The sequence below is a fragment of the Globicephala melas genome, chromosome 1, assembly GCF_963455315.2.
Source record: "Globicephala melas chromosome 1, mGloMel1.2, whole genome shotgun sequence".
NCBI lineage: Eukaryota > Metazoa > Chordata > Mammalia > Artiodactyla > Delphinidae > Globicephala > Globicephala melas.
The window spans coordinates 53,626,449-53,647,123 of NC_083314.1; the positions used below are offsets into that span (position 1 = coordinate 53,626,449).

General features: G+C 34.5%; 1 protein-coding gene across 8 annotated transcripts in view; it reads left to right on the forward strand.

Moving 5' to 3' along the window:
- COP1 (COP1 E3 ubiquitin ligase) overlaps positions 1–20,675 on the forward strand; it is a 278,313-nt gene that overhangs the window by 63,053 nt on the left and 194,585 nt on the right. For 7 of the 8 annotated variants that reach the window (XM_070043911.1, XM_060296028.2, XM_030875399.3 and 4 more), the window contains one exon: positions 9,367–9,435. The exons of the other annotated variant lie outside the window; for it this stretch is intronic. In XM_070043911.1, coding sequence (XP_069900012.1) covers positions 9,367–9,435 — 69 coding nt within the window. The remainder of the gene's footprint in view (positions 1–9,366; positions 9,436–20,675) is intronic. 8 annotated transcript variants of the gene reach the window in all.

Consider the following 20,675-nt stretch of genomic DNA (forward strand, 5'->3'; position numbering starts at 1 on the left):
AAAACCATACACAAAAGTAAACTCAAAATGGATTAAAGATCTAAATGTACAGCCAGAGAGACACTATCAAACTCCTAGAGGAAATCATAGGTAGAACACTTTATGACATAAATCACAGCAAGATCCTTTTTGACCCACCTCCTAGAGAAATGGAGTTAAAAACAAAAATAAACAAATGGGACCTAATGAAACTTAAAAGCTTTTGCACAACAAAGGAAACCATAAACGAGGTGAAAAGACAACCCTCAGAATGGGAGAATATATTTGTAAATGAAGCAGCTGACAGAGGATTAATCTCCAAAATTTACAAGAAGCTCATGCAGCTCAATATCAAAAAAACAAACAACCGAATCCAAAAATGGGCAGCAGATGTTAATAGACATTTGTCCAAAGAAGATGTACAGATTGCCAACAAACACATGAAAGAAGCTCAACATCATTAATCATTAGAGAAATGCAAATCAAACCTACAATGAGATATCATCTCACACTGGTCAGAATGGCCATCATCAAAAAAATGTAGAAACAACAAATGCTGGAGAGGGTGTAGAGAAAGGGGAACACTCCTGCACTGTTGGTGGGAATGTAAATTGATACAGCCAGTATGGAGAACCGTATGGAGGTTCCTTAAAAAAGTAAAAATAGAACTACCGTATTACCCAGCAATCACACTTCTGGGTATATACCCTGAGAAAACCATAATTCAAAAAAGAGTCATGTACCACAATGTTCATTGCAGCTCTATTTAGAATATCCAGCATATGGAAGCAACCTAAGTGTCTATCGACAGATGAATGGATGAAGAAGATGTGGCAAATATATACAATGGAATATTACTCTGCCATAAAAAGAAACGAAATTGAGTTATTTGTAGTGAGGTGGATGGACCTGGAGTCTGTCATACAGGGTGAAGTAAGTCAGGAGAAAAACCAATACTGTATGCTAACATATATATGGAATCTAAAAAAAAAAAAAAAAGGTCATGAAGAACCTAGGGGCAACACTGGAATAAAGATGCAGATGTACTAGAGAATGGACTTGAGGACACAGGAAGGGGGAAGGGTAACCTGGGACAAAATGAGAGCGTGGCATGGACATATATACACTACCAAATGTAAAACCGATAGCTAGTCGGATGTAGCCACATAGCACAGGGAGATCAGCTCGGTGACTTGTGGCCACCTAGAGGGGTGGGATAGGGAAGGTGGGAGAGAGGGAGACGCAAGAGGGAAGAGATATGGTGATATATGTATATGCATAACTGATTTACTTTGTTATAAAGCAGAAACTAACACACCATTGTAAAGCAGTTATACTCCAATAAAGATGTTAAAAAGAAAATAAAATGACAGTAAAGGGACTTTTAAAAGGCCAAAGAATGGGAGAAGAGACAATGGCAGCAATGGATGAAAAGTAATAGATTAAGACATCTGAGAAAGCTGAGCCAGCAGTGAGGAAGAGCTAGGAACGAACCCTTTTTATATTGTTAAACAAAGGCCTTGGAATTGGTAGCATGAGATAGCTCTTACAGCAAAGGCTGAAAACAGGATGATTTGTTGAGGATCTGACTAAGAAGCAGTTGGATTCTCTGATCCCTTCTTGTACAACTCATAGCAAATGATTCTCCCTTTTCTACCTTAAGAGAACAGTAGAATTTTTTTTCTGTGGTGGTGGTTAAAGAGAGACTTTCTGGACTATTGCACCACAGGCTCACTTAAGGGTGTGTATGGGCTATTTACTGAAGATAGGTAAGTTTACATACTGAATGTGAGAGCTGTTAACCTTATTCCCCCTTTGACGTGTCAACATTAATCTTTGCATGCTTTTTTTGTCTCTGTCTTAGAATTGAGGAAGTACAGGTATCTTAGTTTTAGAACCCAGATCTTTTCTGTTATTTTTTGATGAGGGAGCCAGTTCAGAATCAAACTTCCTGTTACAGGTATTATAGCATTTTTATTATTGTTTTCCTGTTTTACTTTGCATTATTATTTAACTTGATGAATATTTCTAACATACAGAAAAGTACAGAAAATAATGAGACTCTTGACTTATCTTGCAGTTTTAATAAATAGTAACACTTTACCATATTTGTCTTAGGTCTGCCTTTTGAGAATTAAATATTTTTTTATACTTAAAACCCTCTCATCTCATTCCATTCTCCCAGAGTAACCACCATATGAAGTTGGGAAGGATCCTTCTCAAGCGTGTATAAGCTTTTTTTAAACATATATTGTATCTACAACTGTATATAAAGTATTGTTTGTATAATTTAGAATTTTATATAGTTTCAAACTGTAGTTATCTTTTTGACCTATGCCTTTTTGTTTACTTTTTGAGGTTCCTGCTGATAAATGTAGATCTAGTTTAATTATTTTAACTTCTCTGTAGTAATCCATTGCATGAACATTTCTATTCCCCTGTTGATGGACATTTAAGTTGCTCTGAATTTATAATTGTGAGTGTCAGTACTGCATTTAGTATTGTTATTCATGTCTCCTTGTGCTCATATATATATACTTAGTGATTTAAGGAGTGGAATTGCTTTTCATAGGGTTTGAATGCCCATTTTAACCATATTAAATATTGCCATATTGCTCTTTTGTGGGTTTGTACCATATCGACACTTGGTATTGTTTTTTAGTTTCTGCCAGTCTGATAGTTGTCAGATGCTTGTGTTTGTGTGTGTGTATGTGTGTGTTTTGTTTTGTCATTTTGTATTTTTTGTATTTCTGTGATTACTAGCAAAGAGAGTTTCTTCATTTGTTTGTTTATCTTGGTTTCTTATTTGATGAATTGCCTATTCATAGCCTATAACCATTTCCCTAATAGATTGTTTCTTTCTTCTTATTGATTTGTTAGAAGTATGTCTGTGTGTGTGTGTGTGTGTGTGTGTGTGTGTGTGTGTGTGTGTGTATGTGTATTTTGGATATTGCTACTTTGCCAAATGCTATTTTGGTAATTGAGTTCTAGTTGTATTGTGAGACTGATTTATATGATTTTAGATTGAGTATTTTTCATGATTTCATTTATTTGTCTCATTGGCTTGTCAGATAGAACATTTTGTTTGGTTTCTTAGTGGTTGCTTTTGGGATTTTAATATAATTGCTATTACATTGTACTTTTGAGTAATATTATCCTACTTCATCAGTATTATAAGAACCTTACAACAGTATACTTCCATTTCTTCTCTCTCAGCCTTTGTACTATTTTTTGTCAAATGTTTTACTTCTATATATATTATAACCATCCCCCTATAAATCATTATTAATTTTGGTTTAAACAATAAATTATGTTTTTTGGAGAATTTTAAAAAGTTCTGTATATACATGTATTTATCATTTCTGGTGTACTTCATTGTCTTGTTTTCCATTCACTCTTTCATTCATTCTTTCATGTGTGTTTTAAAAATATATATATATATATATTTATTTAGGGCTGCATTGGGTCTTCGTTGTTGCGCGTGGGCTTTCTCTAGTTGAGATGAGTGTGGGCTCCTCTTCTTTGTGGTGCATGGGCTCCTTGTTGCAATAGCTTCTCTTGTTGCAGAGCACGGGCTCTAGGCACGCAGGCTTCAGTAGTTGTGGTGCACGGGCTTAGTTGCTCTGCGGCATGTGGGATCTTCCTGGACCAGGGATTGAACCTGTGTCCCTTGCATTGGCAGGCGGATTCTTAACCACTCTGCCACCAGGGAAGTCCCCATTCATTCTTTTGAATTCCATCTGTAATTTTCCTTCCACCTGAAGGACAGCTTTTATCATTTCTTTAGTGTAGATCTGGTGATGAATCTTTCACCTTCTATATCTGAGAACGTCTTTATTTACCCTTTATGCCAGAAAGGCAGTTCCAAATGAGTATAGAATTCTAAATTTACTTTTTTTCTTTCAGTATTTTAAAGATGTTGCTCCATTGTCCATTGTCTTGCATTGTTTCAGATGAGAAGTCTTTATCCTCAGAATGAAATGTATTTCTCAGTTTAAAATGTTCTTTTTGTGGTTTTAAGTATTTTGACTTTGATATACCTTGGTATAGTTTCCCCCCCGCCATGTTTCTTGGTCTTGGGGTTCTTTGAGATTCCTGGATTGGTAGGATTATAGTTTCCATAAGATTTGGAAAATTTTTGGTCATTATTTCTTCAGATATTTTTCTGTCACCTTTTCCATTTTGGGAACTCCAATTACACATCTGTTAGGTTGGTTGAAGTTATACCATAGCTCACACATAAACAGTTCTGCTTATTTATGTTTTATCTTTTTCCCCTGTCTAGTTCATTTTGGATAGTTTCTATTTCTGTTGTCACATTCACTACTTTTTTCTATAATCTGTTGTCTCTCCTTACCTTGGAGAACACATATAGGTAGTTATAGTAACTTTTTTATGACTGTATTTGCTTATTTTATTACTTGTGTCGTTGCTGCATCTGTTTTTATTGATGGATTTTTTTCACCTTATTTTGGGCCGTATTTTCCTTATTTGCGTGCTTATTAATCTTTTGATTGGATGCCAGAAATTGTACATTTTAACTTGTTTAGTGTTGCTATTTTTGTATTCCTTTACACATTTCTAAACTTCGTTCTGGCATGTAGTTAAGTATTTTCAAAACAGTTTGATTATCTTGAAGCTTGTTTTTTAAGCTTTGTTAGGTAGAGATAGAATAGATTTTTGGCAGTCTCATTGAGTGTTCTACCTGATGCCTGTGTATTTTGAGGTTTTTCTGCCTAGCTCCTGGGATAATGTATTATTTCTGGTCCTTTGTCTGAAATTCATCCATTCATGTAACTAGCCTGCTGTTTTGTTGATTAAAGTAGGAATTCTATCTTTCTCATTGCATTTTAGCCAGTAACTTCAATTTGTTTGCTTTTGGTCCATTGAAATTTATTGTGATTTTTTTTTTTTTTTTTATGGCTCACTATATGGTCTGTTTTGTTAAATGTTCACCTTCATTTAAAAGCTGTGTTATTTGCTGTGCTTTATAAATGTAGAGTTTGTTAATATTATTCAAAAACTTATTTTCTCCTTGCTCCATCAATTATTGATTGGGGTATGTTAAAAATACAATTTTTGATTGTTTATTTTTCATTGACTTCTACGATTTTTACTTCATGTATTTTGAAGCCCATTATTAGGTGCATACATGTTTAGGATTGTTACGTCTTCTGGATGAATCATCCCCTTTGTCACTATGAATTGTATATGTTTATTGCTGGAAATATACTTTGTTCTGGAGTCTGCTTTTATATTTTCTGATGTTAGTATAGCCTCAGTAGCTTAGTTATGACTAGAGTTTCTATGGTATATTCTTCTCTACCCTTTTACTTTTCTTCTGTTGTTTTTATATTTTAAAAATGTGTCTCTTAACTGTATGTAATTGAGTTTTTAATGCAATCTAGTAAGCTCATTAATTCAAATACTTAAGTTCATTTAAATGTAATATATAATAATTATCAATGTGGTCAGGCTTGAGGTCTACCTTGTTGGTATTTGCTTTCTGTTTTTCCATATATTCCTTATTTACCCTTTCTCCTTTCTTGCTTTCTTTAGAGATCATTGAGTTTCCAGGGTTTCATTTTAGTATAGCATCTTCTCAGTTTTTCGCATATTGCTTATTATTGTATTTCTAGTGGTTTCTCTAAAGATTGCAAAATGCCTTTTTTACTTTGCACAGTCAACCTTGAGTTTATAGTATGCCACTTCAAGGACATTGTATTCACAGTCAACACTGAATATACAGTTGACCCTTAAACAATGCAGCTATTAGGCATGCTGACGCCTGCGAAGTTGTAAATCCGCATCTAACTTTATAATCAGCCCTCCATATCCACGGTTCATTATCCATGGATTCAACCAGCTATGGATCGTGTAGTACTGCAGTTTGTATTTATCGAAAAAAATCCATGTATAAGTGGACCCATGCAGTTCAAATGTGTGTTGTTCAAGGGTCAGCTATATACCATTTTATGGAAAGTGCAAGACCTTATAGTATTTCAGTTTACCAAGCTCCTGCCTTTTGTGATTCAAATTATATTATAAACCCCACCAGTTATTTTTGCTTTAAACAGTTAATAGTCTTTTGAAGAAATGATGCAAAAAAAAATAAACAGAAAAGACCCTTTTAAACCAAAATATTTACCCTTTGAGATGTCTCCATTTTCTCTTGTAGATCTGAGGTTCCATCTGAGTCATTTCCCTTTTGTCTGTATAATTTTCTTTACTATTTCTTGTATAGATGATAGTTCTGTATAGAAGTCTAGTTTTTTTTTTTCTTTTAACACTTTAAAGACATATTTTCATTTTCTATTTGCTCCTTTGTTTCTGATGAAATTTTCAGTCATTCTTAATCTTCTTCCCCTAGTGTATCCTTTTTAGCTGCTTTTAAATGTTCTTTTTGACATTAGTTTTCAGTTTGACTGTGATATTCCTAGCTTTCATTTAAAAAATATTCATCCTGCTTGTGTTTCACAGAACAGGAGGATCTGTTTGTTGGACATGTGAACCATTATTTATTCAACCCTGTGCTCTCTCTCCTTTTCCTTAGGATTCAAGTCATATGTTTTATTGTTTCATTTTTAAAAAATTATTTATTTTATTTATTTTTGTCTGCGTTGGGTCTTCATTGGTGCACGCGGGCCTTCTCTAGTTGTTGAGAGTGTGGGCTACTCTTCGTTGTGGTGTGCGTGCTCATTGTGATGGCTTCTCTTGTTGCGGAGCATGGGCTCTAGGCTCACGGGCTTCAGTAGTCATGGCACGCGGGCTCAGTAGTCGTGGCACACAGGCTTAGTTGCTCCGTGGCATGTGGGATCTTCCCAGACCAGGACTCAAACCCGTGTCTCCTGCATTGGCAGGCAGATTCTTTTTTTTTTTTTTTTTTTTTTGGCAGGCAGATTCTTAACCACTGCGCCACCAGGGAAGCCCTTTATTGTTTCATATTATCCCACATATTTCTGATGCTCTGTTTTTATTTTTTCTCTCTCTGAATTGGATTGAGTAATTTATATTGAACTGTCTTTGAATTCGTTATTCCTTTCCTCGGCTCTGTCCATCTGTTCCTAACTTCATTTATTATTATTTTATTTCAGACTTTTTATTCTTCATTTCTAGGTTTACACTTTGTTCTTTCAGTTCTTTTCTAATTCTCCTTTTTTTCGCTCATTTTGTCAATTTTTCTTTTTTTTATACAGCAGATTCTTATTATCTGTTTTATACATATTAGTGTATATATGTCAATCCCAATCTCCCAGTTCATCCCACCAACCCCCCCCTTAATTCTTTAATAATATAGAGAAATATTTTAAAGTCTTTTTTGCTCATTCCAGCAAGTGGGTCACCTGTGAATTTCATTCTTTTGCCTGTGTTTTTTTTTTTTTTTAATTTAATCTATTTTATTTATTTATTTTTGGCTGTGTTGCGTCTTCGTTGTGGTGCATGGGCTTCTCATTGCAGTGGCTTCTCTTGTTGCGGAGCACGGGCTCTAGGCATGTGGGCTTCAGTAGTTGTGGCACGCAGGCTCAGTAGTTGTGGCTCGCGGGCTCCAGAGCACAGGCTCAGCAGTTGTGGCACACGGGCCCAGCCACTCCGCAGCATGTTGGATCTTCCCTGACTAGGGCTCGAACCCATGTCCCCTGCATTGGCAGGCGGATTCCCAACCGCTGGGCCACCAGGGAAGTCCCATTTTGCCTGTTTTTTTCTCTTGACTTTTCCTACTTCTTTCTCTGTCTTGTAATTTTAAAGTTGTATTCAAGAGCAGTAAAGAGACTAAAGTAGTTAATACTTTCTTTCTGAATGGTCTTGTCTTTCCATTTGTCAGGGAGCAAGGATAAGAGACTCACCTCTTTGGTCTAATCAGTAATTTAGCTGAGTTGGTGCTCAGTTGTTGCTTGAGCTAGTTTCAGTTCATTGAAAGTGAAGTTGGGAATTCTATGACAATCCAGTGGTTAGGATTCTGTGCTTTCACTGCCGAGGGCCTGGGTTCAGTCCCTGGTCAGGGAACTAAGATCCTGCAAGGTGAAGTGGCCATGCTTTTTTGTAGTATGTGCAATATCTCAGTGAGTCTTCAAATTTTGACTGGCGTATTCTTATCAGTCTACAAACATATATATTCCTGGAATCTTTTCTAGAGTAACAGAATCATATAAAATCCATCCCAGTGTCTATTTTAAAAAATGCCTCAAATAATTCTGTTGCATAGCCAGGTAAATGAAAGTTTTATTAATCTTTCTTGTTGTTGTTTGTTTTAGAAATGCTCCACTGGACTTTTTTATTCTTTTAAAATATATATAGGAAAGTTAGAATTGTAGTTGTTCATAAAACATGTCTTATTGTTATTCCACTTTTAGCTTTTGATATTCTTTTTATGTATATTTATCAGATGTAGCTGAAATTCATTGGTTCATTGTGTACATTTTAATAGTAAAAGGTATCTTTTTGTAATTTTATTTAATTTATTTATTTTGGCTGTGCTTGCGGGATCTTAGTTCCCCTAACAGGGGTTGAACCCACTCCCTTGGCATTGAAAGGGCAGAGTCCTAACTATTGGACCACTAGGGAGTTCCCCTGTAATTTTATTTTTTGATAACAAAAAATCTTAAACTTATAATCACCATTTATCTATTACATCTTTGTTTCTGTTACCAATGTGTGTTATTTTACCCCCCCTCCACTTGATAATATTAAAATTTTGTTTTTAAATTTTTGAGTTTAACTGAAATCTTTCATAGAAAGATATTAATTCTCACATCTGTGTGAGTAATTAATGACCAGAAATAGTAAATTAGATTTCTGAAAAGCATGAATTTCTTCCTATTTATTATGTTTCTTACTCCCCTGCAAGTTAAATTCTTATGGGGAAAGTGATTTCAGTGTTTAGAAACTACATTGGCTCCACTATGTTTTTGTTTTTTAAATTAAAAAAAAATTTTTTGGCCACACCATACAACATGTGGTATCTTATTAGTTCCCCAACCAGGAATCGAACCCCCACCCCCTGCATTGGAAGCACAGAGTCTTAACACTGGACCACCAGGGAAGTTCCTCCACTACAGTTTTTGTCTTGATGTTTTATTAGTTTGGTTGGGGAAGAGAAAGCCAGGACAGATAACAGAATTGCCATTTCCGATAAATAGTTTTTTCTGCATGGTCAATGAGAAATGTAGTTGAAAACACCCGTTTACCCGTTTTTTTCAAGTTAGTTTTAGGGGAAATGGCTTGCTTTTAAAAATGCCAGTTAGCAAGTGGAAAATGACTAAATAGAAATAAGAGACTAACTTAAGTGGATGAGTTAGGTTGCTTCATACTGATTATACTGTGGTGTTAAAGAAAACTTTGAACTCAAAGTTATGTTTTTAAAAGAACAATTATAATTTTCTATTATAGGAATCACATGCAGCCCAACTACAGATCCTTATGGAATTCCTCAAGGTTGCAAGAAGAAATAAGAGAGAGGTATATTATTTTGTGTATTTTACGTAATGTGTCATTTACTATTGTTGACTCTTCCCATTTTTTTCTCCATTTTTGTGAAGGCATTTCAGGTTAAAAATTTTATTTAAACATTTAAAAGCATTTGAGTTTTCAGGAGTTTTATTTTTTTTTAAACTTTGTTATTTTAACTTCTTTTACGTTTACAACTTGATATTTTAAAAATCCCTTTCTGGAGGTGTGCTAAAAAGTTTTCTATAGGAGTGAATATAATGATGTTACCTCAAAGCTATAAAGAATAGATAGTAGAATTATCAAATGGCAGCCTAACTTTCACCCTGAAAAGAAAACGTAGGAAAATTTAGATAATGAAGTCTTAAGTAGAGAGGGTTACAATTTTCCTATGATTAAAATACATCTTGGTGGGGGGAAACAAGTAAAAATATAGCTACCTATTTAGAACTTGGAAAGTGTAAGTCATGCAGGATAACTAACAGATAACTTTTTATTAATAATTTTATAACAGAATGTCCTAATTTAACATTTATAAGATTCCTCAGTCATTTCACAATAGTATAAAATATGGGAAAATGAAAGGCAAAATCCTGTGTTCTTGTTAGCATGCTAAAATAACTTTGAAAACTGTTCTATATTTAAATTACCAACTGTTATATTTTTACTTTCAGCTGTCTAATTAGGACATTTTTACTCAAAAAAAAAAAAAACCTTATTTGTTAGGTTCCAGGCCATCTTTATTATCATTATTATTATTATTTTGCGGTACACGGGCTTCTCACTGCTGTGGCCTCTTCCGTTGCGGAGCACAGGCTCCGGACGCGCAGGCTCAGCGGCCATGGCTCACGGGCCTAGCCGCTCCGCAGCATGTGGGATCTTCCCGGACCGGGGCACGAACCCGTGTCCCCTGCATCGGCAGGCGGACTCTCAACCACTGAGCCACCAGGGAAGCCCCATCTTTATTATTTTTGAAAATAAAAAGATGAGAACTTGTTTTGATGAAGTACTTTAAGTGTGCATTGCCAGAACTTTGCATTATCTTAGTTTGATATTTCTGCTTTTTTTGGACTATTCATGATGTCTGTTTTTAACTTTTTCTTACTTTGTTCAGATTGGATTTTTCTGTGTTGTGCTAGTGTTGATAGCTAAATGTTCTTTACCTGGTTTATGATTGTATGTTTCTTTAACTTTTACTGAGGTAGCAGTTGTGATTTTAATGTTTTAGTATCTATTAAAAATTATCTTCAGTATGAATTTGAGTTTTATATATTCTTCTTGACTTTTAATTTTATTTTTTTGGTGGGTACCTTAACTTCAATTTGCATAAGAATAGCCTGAGGATCTTCTTAGAATCCAAATTCTGATTAAGAGGGTGTGTGTTTGAGCCTGATAATCTGCATTTCTGGCAAGCTGCAGATGATGATGCTATTGGTCTGTGGACCACACTTTGAGTAACAAAGCTGAACATTTTATAGCATACGGAAACAAAATTATTAATTCAGTATGTACACTCAACCGTCTTTGCTATAGCAAATTCTTTGAAAAGTGATAATTTTTTATATTCCGTACATACCTTCTCTCCTTTAAAAACAGAATGTGAAATTGTTTTCCAGTAGTTTTATGTAGTTCTTTTCACCTTCGACTTTGAACTCATCGAGTGAGATTTGGTACATAGGAAATAACCTGATAATGAATCAATTAAGTGAACAGTCCAAACATATGGATATCTGGGGGTTAAATGAAATGGCTGATCACTGTGTATGATCTGAATTATTTAAGGTTTTCATTAGCCTCTGAGGTTTTTCATACTTCTCTAGTGTCTGTTAATGCTTGCAATATATTTAGATTTGAAATTTTCTTAGGTAAGAAGGATGCAGCATATAACTATAAAATAAACAACTATGAATATTCTGGGATTTTTACTAGCAAGCTGACAAGTTAGTCCGCCACAGTTTCATAGATGCTGGCAGAAGACATGAGACTTCTGGGTTGGAAATAGTCTTGACTACTCATGGCATATCTGGCAGCATCAGCTTCATGACCTGCAAGTCCCTCAGGGGCGGTTTAGAGATGGGCCTTGGTAGATTCTGCATATACAAAGGATATATATTACAACCAAAGAACCTTGAACTTAGGAAACCCCAGTCTTTTAAAGGGGTCTGCTAGCAAATCTGTTCAGTCTTTGCCCTGCAGGGAGACACTATTTTTATTTTATTGATCAGAAAACAAATCTGCCCCCTCTCCTGGACGAAGTCAGTATTTCTGTCTTGCCAGGGTGTTCACTAAACAGACATCCTTGAAAAGATAATTTGGAACAAAAGTTATCAAAAGATGTGCAGAAATGGGAGAGATCAGTGGAGAATGTTTCCCAACGATAGCTCTTCCTTCTTATATTAATTTGTTCTCTCTCTGATGCAGTGGCCTCCAATAGCTTCTTCTGTGATATTGCCTTTGATCACATAGCCCTTAGTATCAGTGTTCCTATATTTTTGTTATTATGTCTGGGTTAATTGTGCTTTAGAATTTTTCAACTTGAGTTTAATTTGAATCTTACAAGATCCTTGTGAATGATAGATTTTTTTTCTCTCTTGGATCATATTTTCTTATGATAGGCAATTTAACCTAGAAACATACTGGTTCCAAGTACTTCTGGATATTGGTGCCTCTTAATATGCAATGATTATACGGTCATTAATATATTTTGGCTTTCTTGTTTTTAGTGTATCCATAATTGAGTGATTCTGAGTATATCAGGTTTAACTACACAAGGGACTCTGAGGAGCTAGGTTAACAAAGTTTTAAAACTTTGAAAATTTGGAGCTAGGATAACAGACTTAAAAACTTACCAGTTACTTTGATTAAATTTCATTAATTTTTCTGTGATTGGAGTCAACACTAGTGATTTGGAAATAGTAAACTTTAGTCTAGAAAATGTAGTTGATTAATACCTCATGATTTAGTACAGACAGAATGAAGTGAGTGGTTACTTTTTTTGCATATATTATAAAGTATATATTGTGTGTTTAATCCTCAAAGTGTATATGGTTGTTAAAGGTCTTATCTCCTGTAGTATAATTTATACTTGAACTTATTCAAGCAAAATACAGACTGACCAGGAGACAAACTACTATTTCTGATTTTCTTTTCCTAAGATTAACATTCAGACTTTGAAAATTAACTTTGTGATTTTATGCTTGACTTTTAATTGCAGTTATGATGAGTCTAAACCAAGACTCTGAATCTGCTTTTCAGATTTAACATACTTATTTGTTCCAATGTCACATCTTGCTGTTAGAATCCTACCTTTAATTTTTATTTGTGATTTATTTTTTTCCTTGACTCTCCTTTGAATATTAAGAGAAAGGAATGTGCAAGGCACATAGTAGGCATTTTCATTAGTTATCTATTGCTGTGTAACAAGTTACCCTCAAATTTAATGGCTTAAAAACATCATTTAATATCTTGTGTCAGGAATCTTGGTGCAGAGTAACTGAGTGCCTTTGCTCAGGGTTTCTCACCAAGCTACGCTCCAGGTGTTGGCCAGGGCAGCAGTTATCTTAAGGTTCGACTGGGATAGGAATGCTTCCCAGTTCACTCGTTGGCTGTTGGAAAGAGATACCATATTCTTACCACATGGGCTTCTCCATAGGATAACTTACTGTGTGGCAGCTGACTTCCCTCACAGGGAGCAAGAGAGGGTTTTGAGGACAGTAGTCACATGCTTTTTGTAGATTAATCTTGAAAGTTACATCTCAACAAGTGTTCTGTTTTTTCCATTAGAAGCAAATCTTTGGGTCCAGCCTATACAAAGAGAGGGAATTACATAAGGGTGTGAATTCTGAGGTGGGAATCTTTGGAGGCTTTCTTACAGCCAGCCTACCACAGCACTTAATAAATATATGTTTTTAAATGAACATGTTATTCTTTCTTCATGGTCAGATTGAACAAAAGAGCTTTAGGTTCCATGTAAAAGCCAGTCTCCTCTGTGCAAATTTGTACCAGCATTTGAACAATTGCCTTATATTTCATACGATTTAATTTTAAAATATACTTTTGGATATTTGTGGTACCTGTTTAATTCATTGTAATAGGACAGTTTTGATGAGTCTTGGTTTCCTTTTGGTTTTGTTCGGAATTTTATTTTGAATATTTGAAAGAATTGAATTTTACAATGTTTTTATATGAAATAAAGCACAGAAAAGTTCGTAAAACGAATTTACAGTTTAAAGATTCATAATAGAGTGATCATCCGTGTGACCATCATCCTGATTAAACAATAGATTTTTGCTAGGCTTCCTGAAGCTCCCTCCCTACCCTTTCCAGATTATAGCCTTCTCCCTTGCCCATTAGGTAGTCAGTATTCTGATATTTATGGTAATCACCTCTCTGTTTTTCTTTATTGTTTTGATGCCTAAGTATTTATAAGTCTCTTCTTTTGAACTAATATAAATGCACTTCTGCATTATATAATGTTTTGTTCTTGTCTTTGGCTCAGTGCTAAGATTCATCCCCATTGTTGTATATGGCTATAATTGATTCATTTTTGTTGTTGTATAGTATTCTATTAAATGAATACACCCCATTTTTGTTGTTGATGGACTTGTGAGTTGTTTTTGGTTTTGAGCTATTTACAATGTTACTATCTTATATATGTATCCAGGTATATATTAGTATATATCTTTCTATGCTACACATGTAGAAGTGGAATTAATGAGTCATAGGATATGTACATCTTCAAATTTAATAGATAATGCCAAACATGCCTGAGCAGTTGTATTGGTTACTCTTCCTACAGGCATTGTAGGAATGTTCCTATTGCACTATATTATTGCCAGTACTTGGTGGCAATAGACTTTTTTCAGTTTAGCAAATCTTAGGATATGCATTGCTATCTCTTTGTGGTTTTAAGTTGCATTTCCCTGAGACCAGTGAGGTTGAGTACACAGTACTATGAATTGGCCATTGGGATTTTTGTGTATGTGTGAAGTACTTGGTTAAAGCTTTGTGCATCTTTTCTATTTAGTTGATTTTCTTATTGGTTTATTGTTTATATATTCTAGATAAAAGTTCTTTGTTCTATCTATCTATCTATCTCTATATCTACTTATCTATAGCAAATCTTTTACCCCTCTAATTGGGCTGCTTTTTCCATTGTCTTAATGATGTCATTTGATGAGCAGAAGTTTCTGTCTATAATAGAGTCAAATTTATTAGTCTTCCCTGTTATAATTAGTACCTTTTATGTTAGGTAAAGAATTCTTCTCCACCTGAGGTCATGAAGACATTTTACTATATTACCTACTTGAATCTTTACCTTTTATTTTTCATACTCGCATCTATAATCTACTTGGGAATTTTTTCATATGGATGTCCAGATGTCCAAGCATCCTTAATTAAAAAGTCCATCCTTTTCCCATTGCTTTGAAATACCACATCTGTCATACATCATGTGTCCATACATGTGTGGGTCTGTTTCTAGGCTCTCTTCTGCTCCACTGGTCTGTTTGTCTGTCTTTCTGGCAATACCACATTGTATTAAACACTAGAACTTTAAAGTAAGTTACTGTTCTTTTTTATGAAAGTCTCAGCTATTCATGGCTCTTTGTATTTCTCTATAAATATTAGAACCAGCTGATACATTTCCATGGTACACCTGCTGTGATCTTTACTGGGATTACTTTGACTCAATAGATGAATTTGGGAGACTATCTTTACAATATTGAGTCCTCTAGCCTTTGAACGTGGTATTTCTTTCTGTATATCTAGGTCCTTAAGAATGTCCTTAAAAATTTTGATATTTTTCAGGGGATTATTCTTACATGTCTTTATTTTAGAGTTGTTCTTAGGTCTTCAATCATTTTTATGCTATTGTAAGTGATGTCTGTGTCTTTAATTTCAGTTTCTTACTATTTGTTGCTGGTATATAGAAATGCAGTTGATTTTGACACATTTCTTTTGGTATCCAGCAACCTTGTTAAAATCATTAATTCTAATAATTTATTTGTAGATTATTTTATGTTTTCTGTGTACGCATCATCATCTGCAAATAATAACAGTTTAGTTTCTTTCTTTATGATCCTTATATCCTTTATTTATTTTTCTTGTCTTACTCTGCTGGCTAGGACATCCGGTACAATGATGAATAGAAGTGGTGATAGCGGGGCATCCTAGTCTTGGTGCTGATCTCAAAGTGAAAGCTTTCGACGTGTCACCATTAGGTATGATGTTTTCTGTAGGTTTTTGGTAGGTATTTTTTTTTTTATCATTCAAGGAGCTAAGTTTCTATTCCCAGTTTCCTAAGAGGATTTTTTTTTAAAATTATAAGTGGGGGTTGAGTATTCTCCAAAATTTTTGTGCAGTTGAGATGATATTTTTTTTTCATTATGTTAAACTGGATAATTACATTGGTTTAACATTAAAAAGTCAATCAGCTTTGCACCTAGGGTGACCAACTGTCTTGATTTGCCCAAGAGTATTCTAGTTTTATCACTGAATGTTCTGCATTCTAGAAACCCCACCAGGACAGTTGTTTGCCCTACTTGCCTTCCTTATTGCATCTGTATTCGTTAATGAGATTGTTCTTTAATTTTTTTTTTACACTGATCTTGTCCAATTTTGTTATAAAGATAGCTTTATCAAATGAGTTGGGGAATGTACCCTTTTTTTCTGTTTTTTGGAAGAATCTGTATAATCTAGGATCGATGTCTTTGCTGAATGTTTAAGGATTTTGCTGGAGAAGCTATCTGGACCTGTTGTTTGCAGAAGCTTTTAAAGTATTGATTCAGTTACTGCTTATTCAGGTTTTTGTTTTAGATACCATTTTTGACATGTTATACTTTTTCTAAGCATTGTCTGTTTCATCTAAATTTTCAAATTTATCGCTATTAGCTTGGTCTTAATACTAAGTTTTTGATGTCCCCAGAGTTTTTAGTGATGTCTTTCATTCCTGACTCTGCTTATTGGTGCTGTGCATTTCTCTCTTTTTTCTTGATCAGTTCTTGCCAGGAATGTAACAATTTTGAGTTTTATCTAGGAACAAACTTTCAGTTTTATATTCTCTATTTTGTTTTCCATCTTATTAATACCCTCTTTATAATTACAGTTTCCATCCTTCTACTTTCTTTGGTTTTATTTTGTTGTTTCTTTTCTAATTTGTTAATTTGGATATACATATTAGTAGGCAGACTTTTTTCTAATATAGGCATTTGAGGCCACAATTTTTCTTTTAGTTGAATCTAAAAATTATGGCATGGCATTTTGTTTGTTATTCCTTAGTTCAAAATAGTTTCTAATTTTCATTATAGTTTTTCTTAGGCATGTGGGTTATTTAGAGATAAACTTATTACTTGGATGTGGGGATTTTCTTTTTTTTTTAATTCTGGATTTCTGTTATAATTGCATTGTTATCAGAAAATAATTAGTGTTTTTCTTAATATGATATTTGCATTATCACCCGTTAGTTCATTAAATTTTGAAATATTTGTGCTTGAAAAGAATGTGTTTCCTGCAATTGCATGGTGTGGTGTAAAGTTTGTTAAATATATGGTGAGAATTTTTTGCATCCTTACTGAGTCTTTGGTTCCTTGTTATATCACTTATTTATTTGAGGTGAGTTTCTTATAGACAGCAGAGGTTTTTCTTCACTTTGCCTGACTCAGCAGTCTTAGAATTTTGTATTTAGTCCATTTACATTTAATGTAAATTTAGAGTTTAAGCCTGCCATTTTATTATTTGTTTTATGTTTCTTTTCTCTTTTGATTTTTTGTTCTTATGTTTTTTCTTTGTTACTTGAATGTATTTATATATTTTTAAAGACCTTGTTTTTTAGAGCAGTTTTAAGTTCACAGAATTGAAAGGAAGCTACAGAGATTTTCCATACATGCTGTAGTAATATGCATTTAAGTTTCCTCCATGTCTTTTCATGGATTGAAAGCTCATTTCTTCTTAGCATTGAATATTATTCCATTGTCTGGATGTATCACTATTTATCCATTCATTTTCTGAAGGACATCTTGGTTGTTTCAAGTGTTGGTATTATGAATATAGCTGCTATCAGTGTGTTTTGGGAATCTTAAGTTTTCAACTCCTTTGGGTAAATACCAACAAGTGTAATACTGGATCATATGATAAAAGTGTGTTTAATTTTTTAAGAAACTGCCAAACTGTCTTCCAGAGTGGCTGTACAATTTTTCATTCCTACCAAGAATAAATGAGAGTTCTTGTTGCTACACATGTTCGTCAGCTTTTGGTGTTGTCAGTGTTCTGGGTGTTGGATGATCTGATCGGTGTACAGTGCTTTCTTTTTTTTGAATTTTTTTTAGTGCTTTCTTGTTTTTATATCCATATATTAATTTTGCTACTCTCTTTTTAACCAACTTTTTTTCTGAAAGTATTCTTTTGTTCAGTTTTGAATATGTCAGATAATTGAAGAAGTCTTGGCAGCTATAATGTATTCTAATTATATTAGCTCTAAAAAACAAAATACTGAATTTAATACTTAAGCATATTTTTATCAAATCATAGTGATGGTCAAATAAATGAGTGCTGATGATACCTACCTGCACCAAAGCTAATGTCAATAAAAGGGGGCTCTATTTTTGAATTCTTTTCTGTTTGAGTCTTAAGGGTTTCTGAGACTTTCTTTCTTCACTTTTTAAATTTAAATTGTTTTAAAATTTTCTTTGGGTTTTGGTACAGTATGCTGTGTTAAGAGAGTGCTTGCTGTTGATGGCTTAGGACTGCGTTCTCAAATAGCATTTCTCCATCGTATGTATTTATTATTATTATTTTCAGTAGACCCCAAACTCATAATAGTGTTAAGGCAAATTTGATCCAGAGGTTTGTTTATTATCATTCCCAATTTGTGATCGATTTTCATTTAGATAATGACAGTTCAGCTTTATAAGGACTTCCTTCATATATCTCCAAAACATTCTTGGTCTCTGGTTCATGCTTTTATTCTAGATTCTGCCTCTTTGGCTTATGAAACATATTTGCAGAGTGAAGTTAGCCCAGTTTTCTTTCTGCTTTTTAAAATGGTTATCCTTTGTCTTTCTTCTGTTTCCTCATACTATAATGTCTTATATTGATGCCTGAAAGGAGAACACTTGTTTCCATTATTCATCACCACTCTCCATATTGCTGGCCACCGAATGTGTAGATCATTTCCCACACCAATTTTCCAGTTCTCTTTGGACACCAACTGAGTGTCCTATAGTTCAATTCAGTTCAGTTCAATTCTATCTAACACTGTCTACCTGGAGTTAGCCCCGGATTCCACTGGTTAAGGATTCAGTCCCACAAGACTGAGCTGCTCCTTCAGATGAAAATTGCAAGTCCAGGAAGTCACATGTGCATCTGACCTACTGGCTATAAATTGGTAGTTCCCATGTCTGCCTCCTTGGGTTTGATAATGTGCTAGAATGGGTCACATAACTTAGGAAAATAGTTTACTTACTAGATTACCAGTTTATGGTGAAAGGATACAACTCAGGGGGCATGGAACTTCCATACCCTCTCCAGGTGTGCCATTCTCCAAGCATCTCCATGTGCTCACCAACCTACATGTTCACCAACCCAGAAGCCCTTTGAACCCCTTAAATTAGTGTTTTTTATGGAGGCTTCATTCCATGGATGATTGATCGGCCATTGTTGATTCAACTCAGTCTCCAGCCCCTCTCTCTTTTCTGGATGTTAGAAGGTGGGGCTGAAAGTTCCAATCCTCTAATCACATGGCTGGTTCCCCTAACAACCAATCCCCATCTGGAGGCCCTACAGGAGGCTATATTTCTTATTATAAATCAGAATAACACAATGTCTTAATAATTTAGAGCTTTAAACTTCTTCAGAATTTCGTCTTGAAATGTAAACACCTCATTTAACATGTGCTCTCTAAATAGTTTCCATTCACTGAAATTTAAGAAAAAATTTCTTGTCTTGACACCTTTTCAGACTTTTTCACATAAGTAGTTTACATCATTTTGTTTTATCGATACACTATACCTATGTATTTATTACGGCAGCCCTTGTACCTTGGTTGTTTTATTTTAAATTGAACCATATGAAATTGCTGCTTTTGGAAGTAAAAATTGTTTGAACATTGGTAGTTTTATGTAGTTCATCTAATATACGGCCTTCATATATAGTAATGGATGTATTATCCAGCAAAGCTTTGGGGCACTGGAAGGATGGGACATTATCTTCAGAGGGTTGGGCATTAGCATTTAGTATTTTGAGATTTCAGGTGATACTGGATTTTTTTTTCTTGGTACTTCAATTGCAGAAGTGGAATGAAAATTGTTAATTTGATCTTAAATATGTATTATGTATCATACAAGTGATATTGGCTGTCTCTGGATGTTGATATTTTAGATGTTTACTTTCATCCTTCTCTTTAAATGTGTTTTGAAAACAATCATACTAAAGACCCCGTCAGCATTTGTTTAAATAGGGGTTTCAGCAGTGGAGCATTTCAAGCTAATTAAATGAAAAAAGTTAAGGGGTGACCATGGGATGTTTTGCCGAATTAGAGGTTAGGGTCAGCGGAGTCGAAAATGGCTATGGACCAAAAGGCAAAAGGATTTAGTGATGGTAGGAAATAACTGGGATATTTGTAGATGTCTTAGATCTGTTGACAGTGATTTGGCTGCTTGGATTGAGCCAGACCAGAGTGTTTTTTATGTTAGAGTGGAAGACTAATTATTGGGAATGGCCAGTGAATGCAGTAGAAATGGAAGTCCCCATCTAGTCTGGGGCATGAGAGAATTTATCACTTGACCAACTTTTATTTGAAAGAGTTCCAAGGCAGACTGTGTCCTTGAGGGAGAGCAAAGTTTCAGTTAAGGTAGGAGTATTGTGTGAAAAATTTTAGGGTGGAGTAAAGTTTATTAAACTAGATGGAAGAATTGAAAGAATTTGACAATGCTAATCACTTTTTTTTTAACCCCCTCCCCCTGTCCCAACCATGGTTTCTGTGATACTGTGCTATCGTTTCTCCTGGCTTTTGCCCTTGCCCTTATTGATGGTTGACATAGAGCTGCTCCTTCTTCCTTTGCCTATCTCTTAGCTGTTGGTGTTCCCTACACCCAGTTTTTGTTCTCATCTCTTCTGACTATACTGATTGACATTGGGTGATTTCATTCATTGTCATAAATTCAGATTTATTATTTCCCTTTCTCATAGCTTTTAGGTCTTTGTGTGTTTTATTATTTACTCTGTTTATTCTGTCTTTTCCCACCTTTTTTCCACCT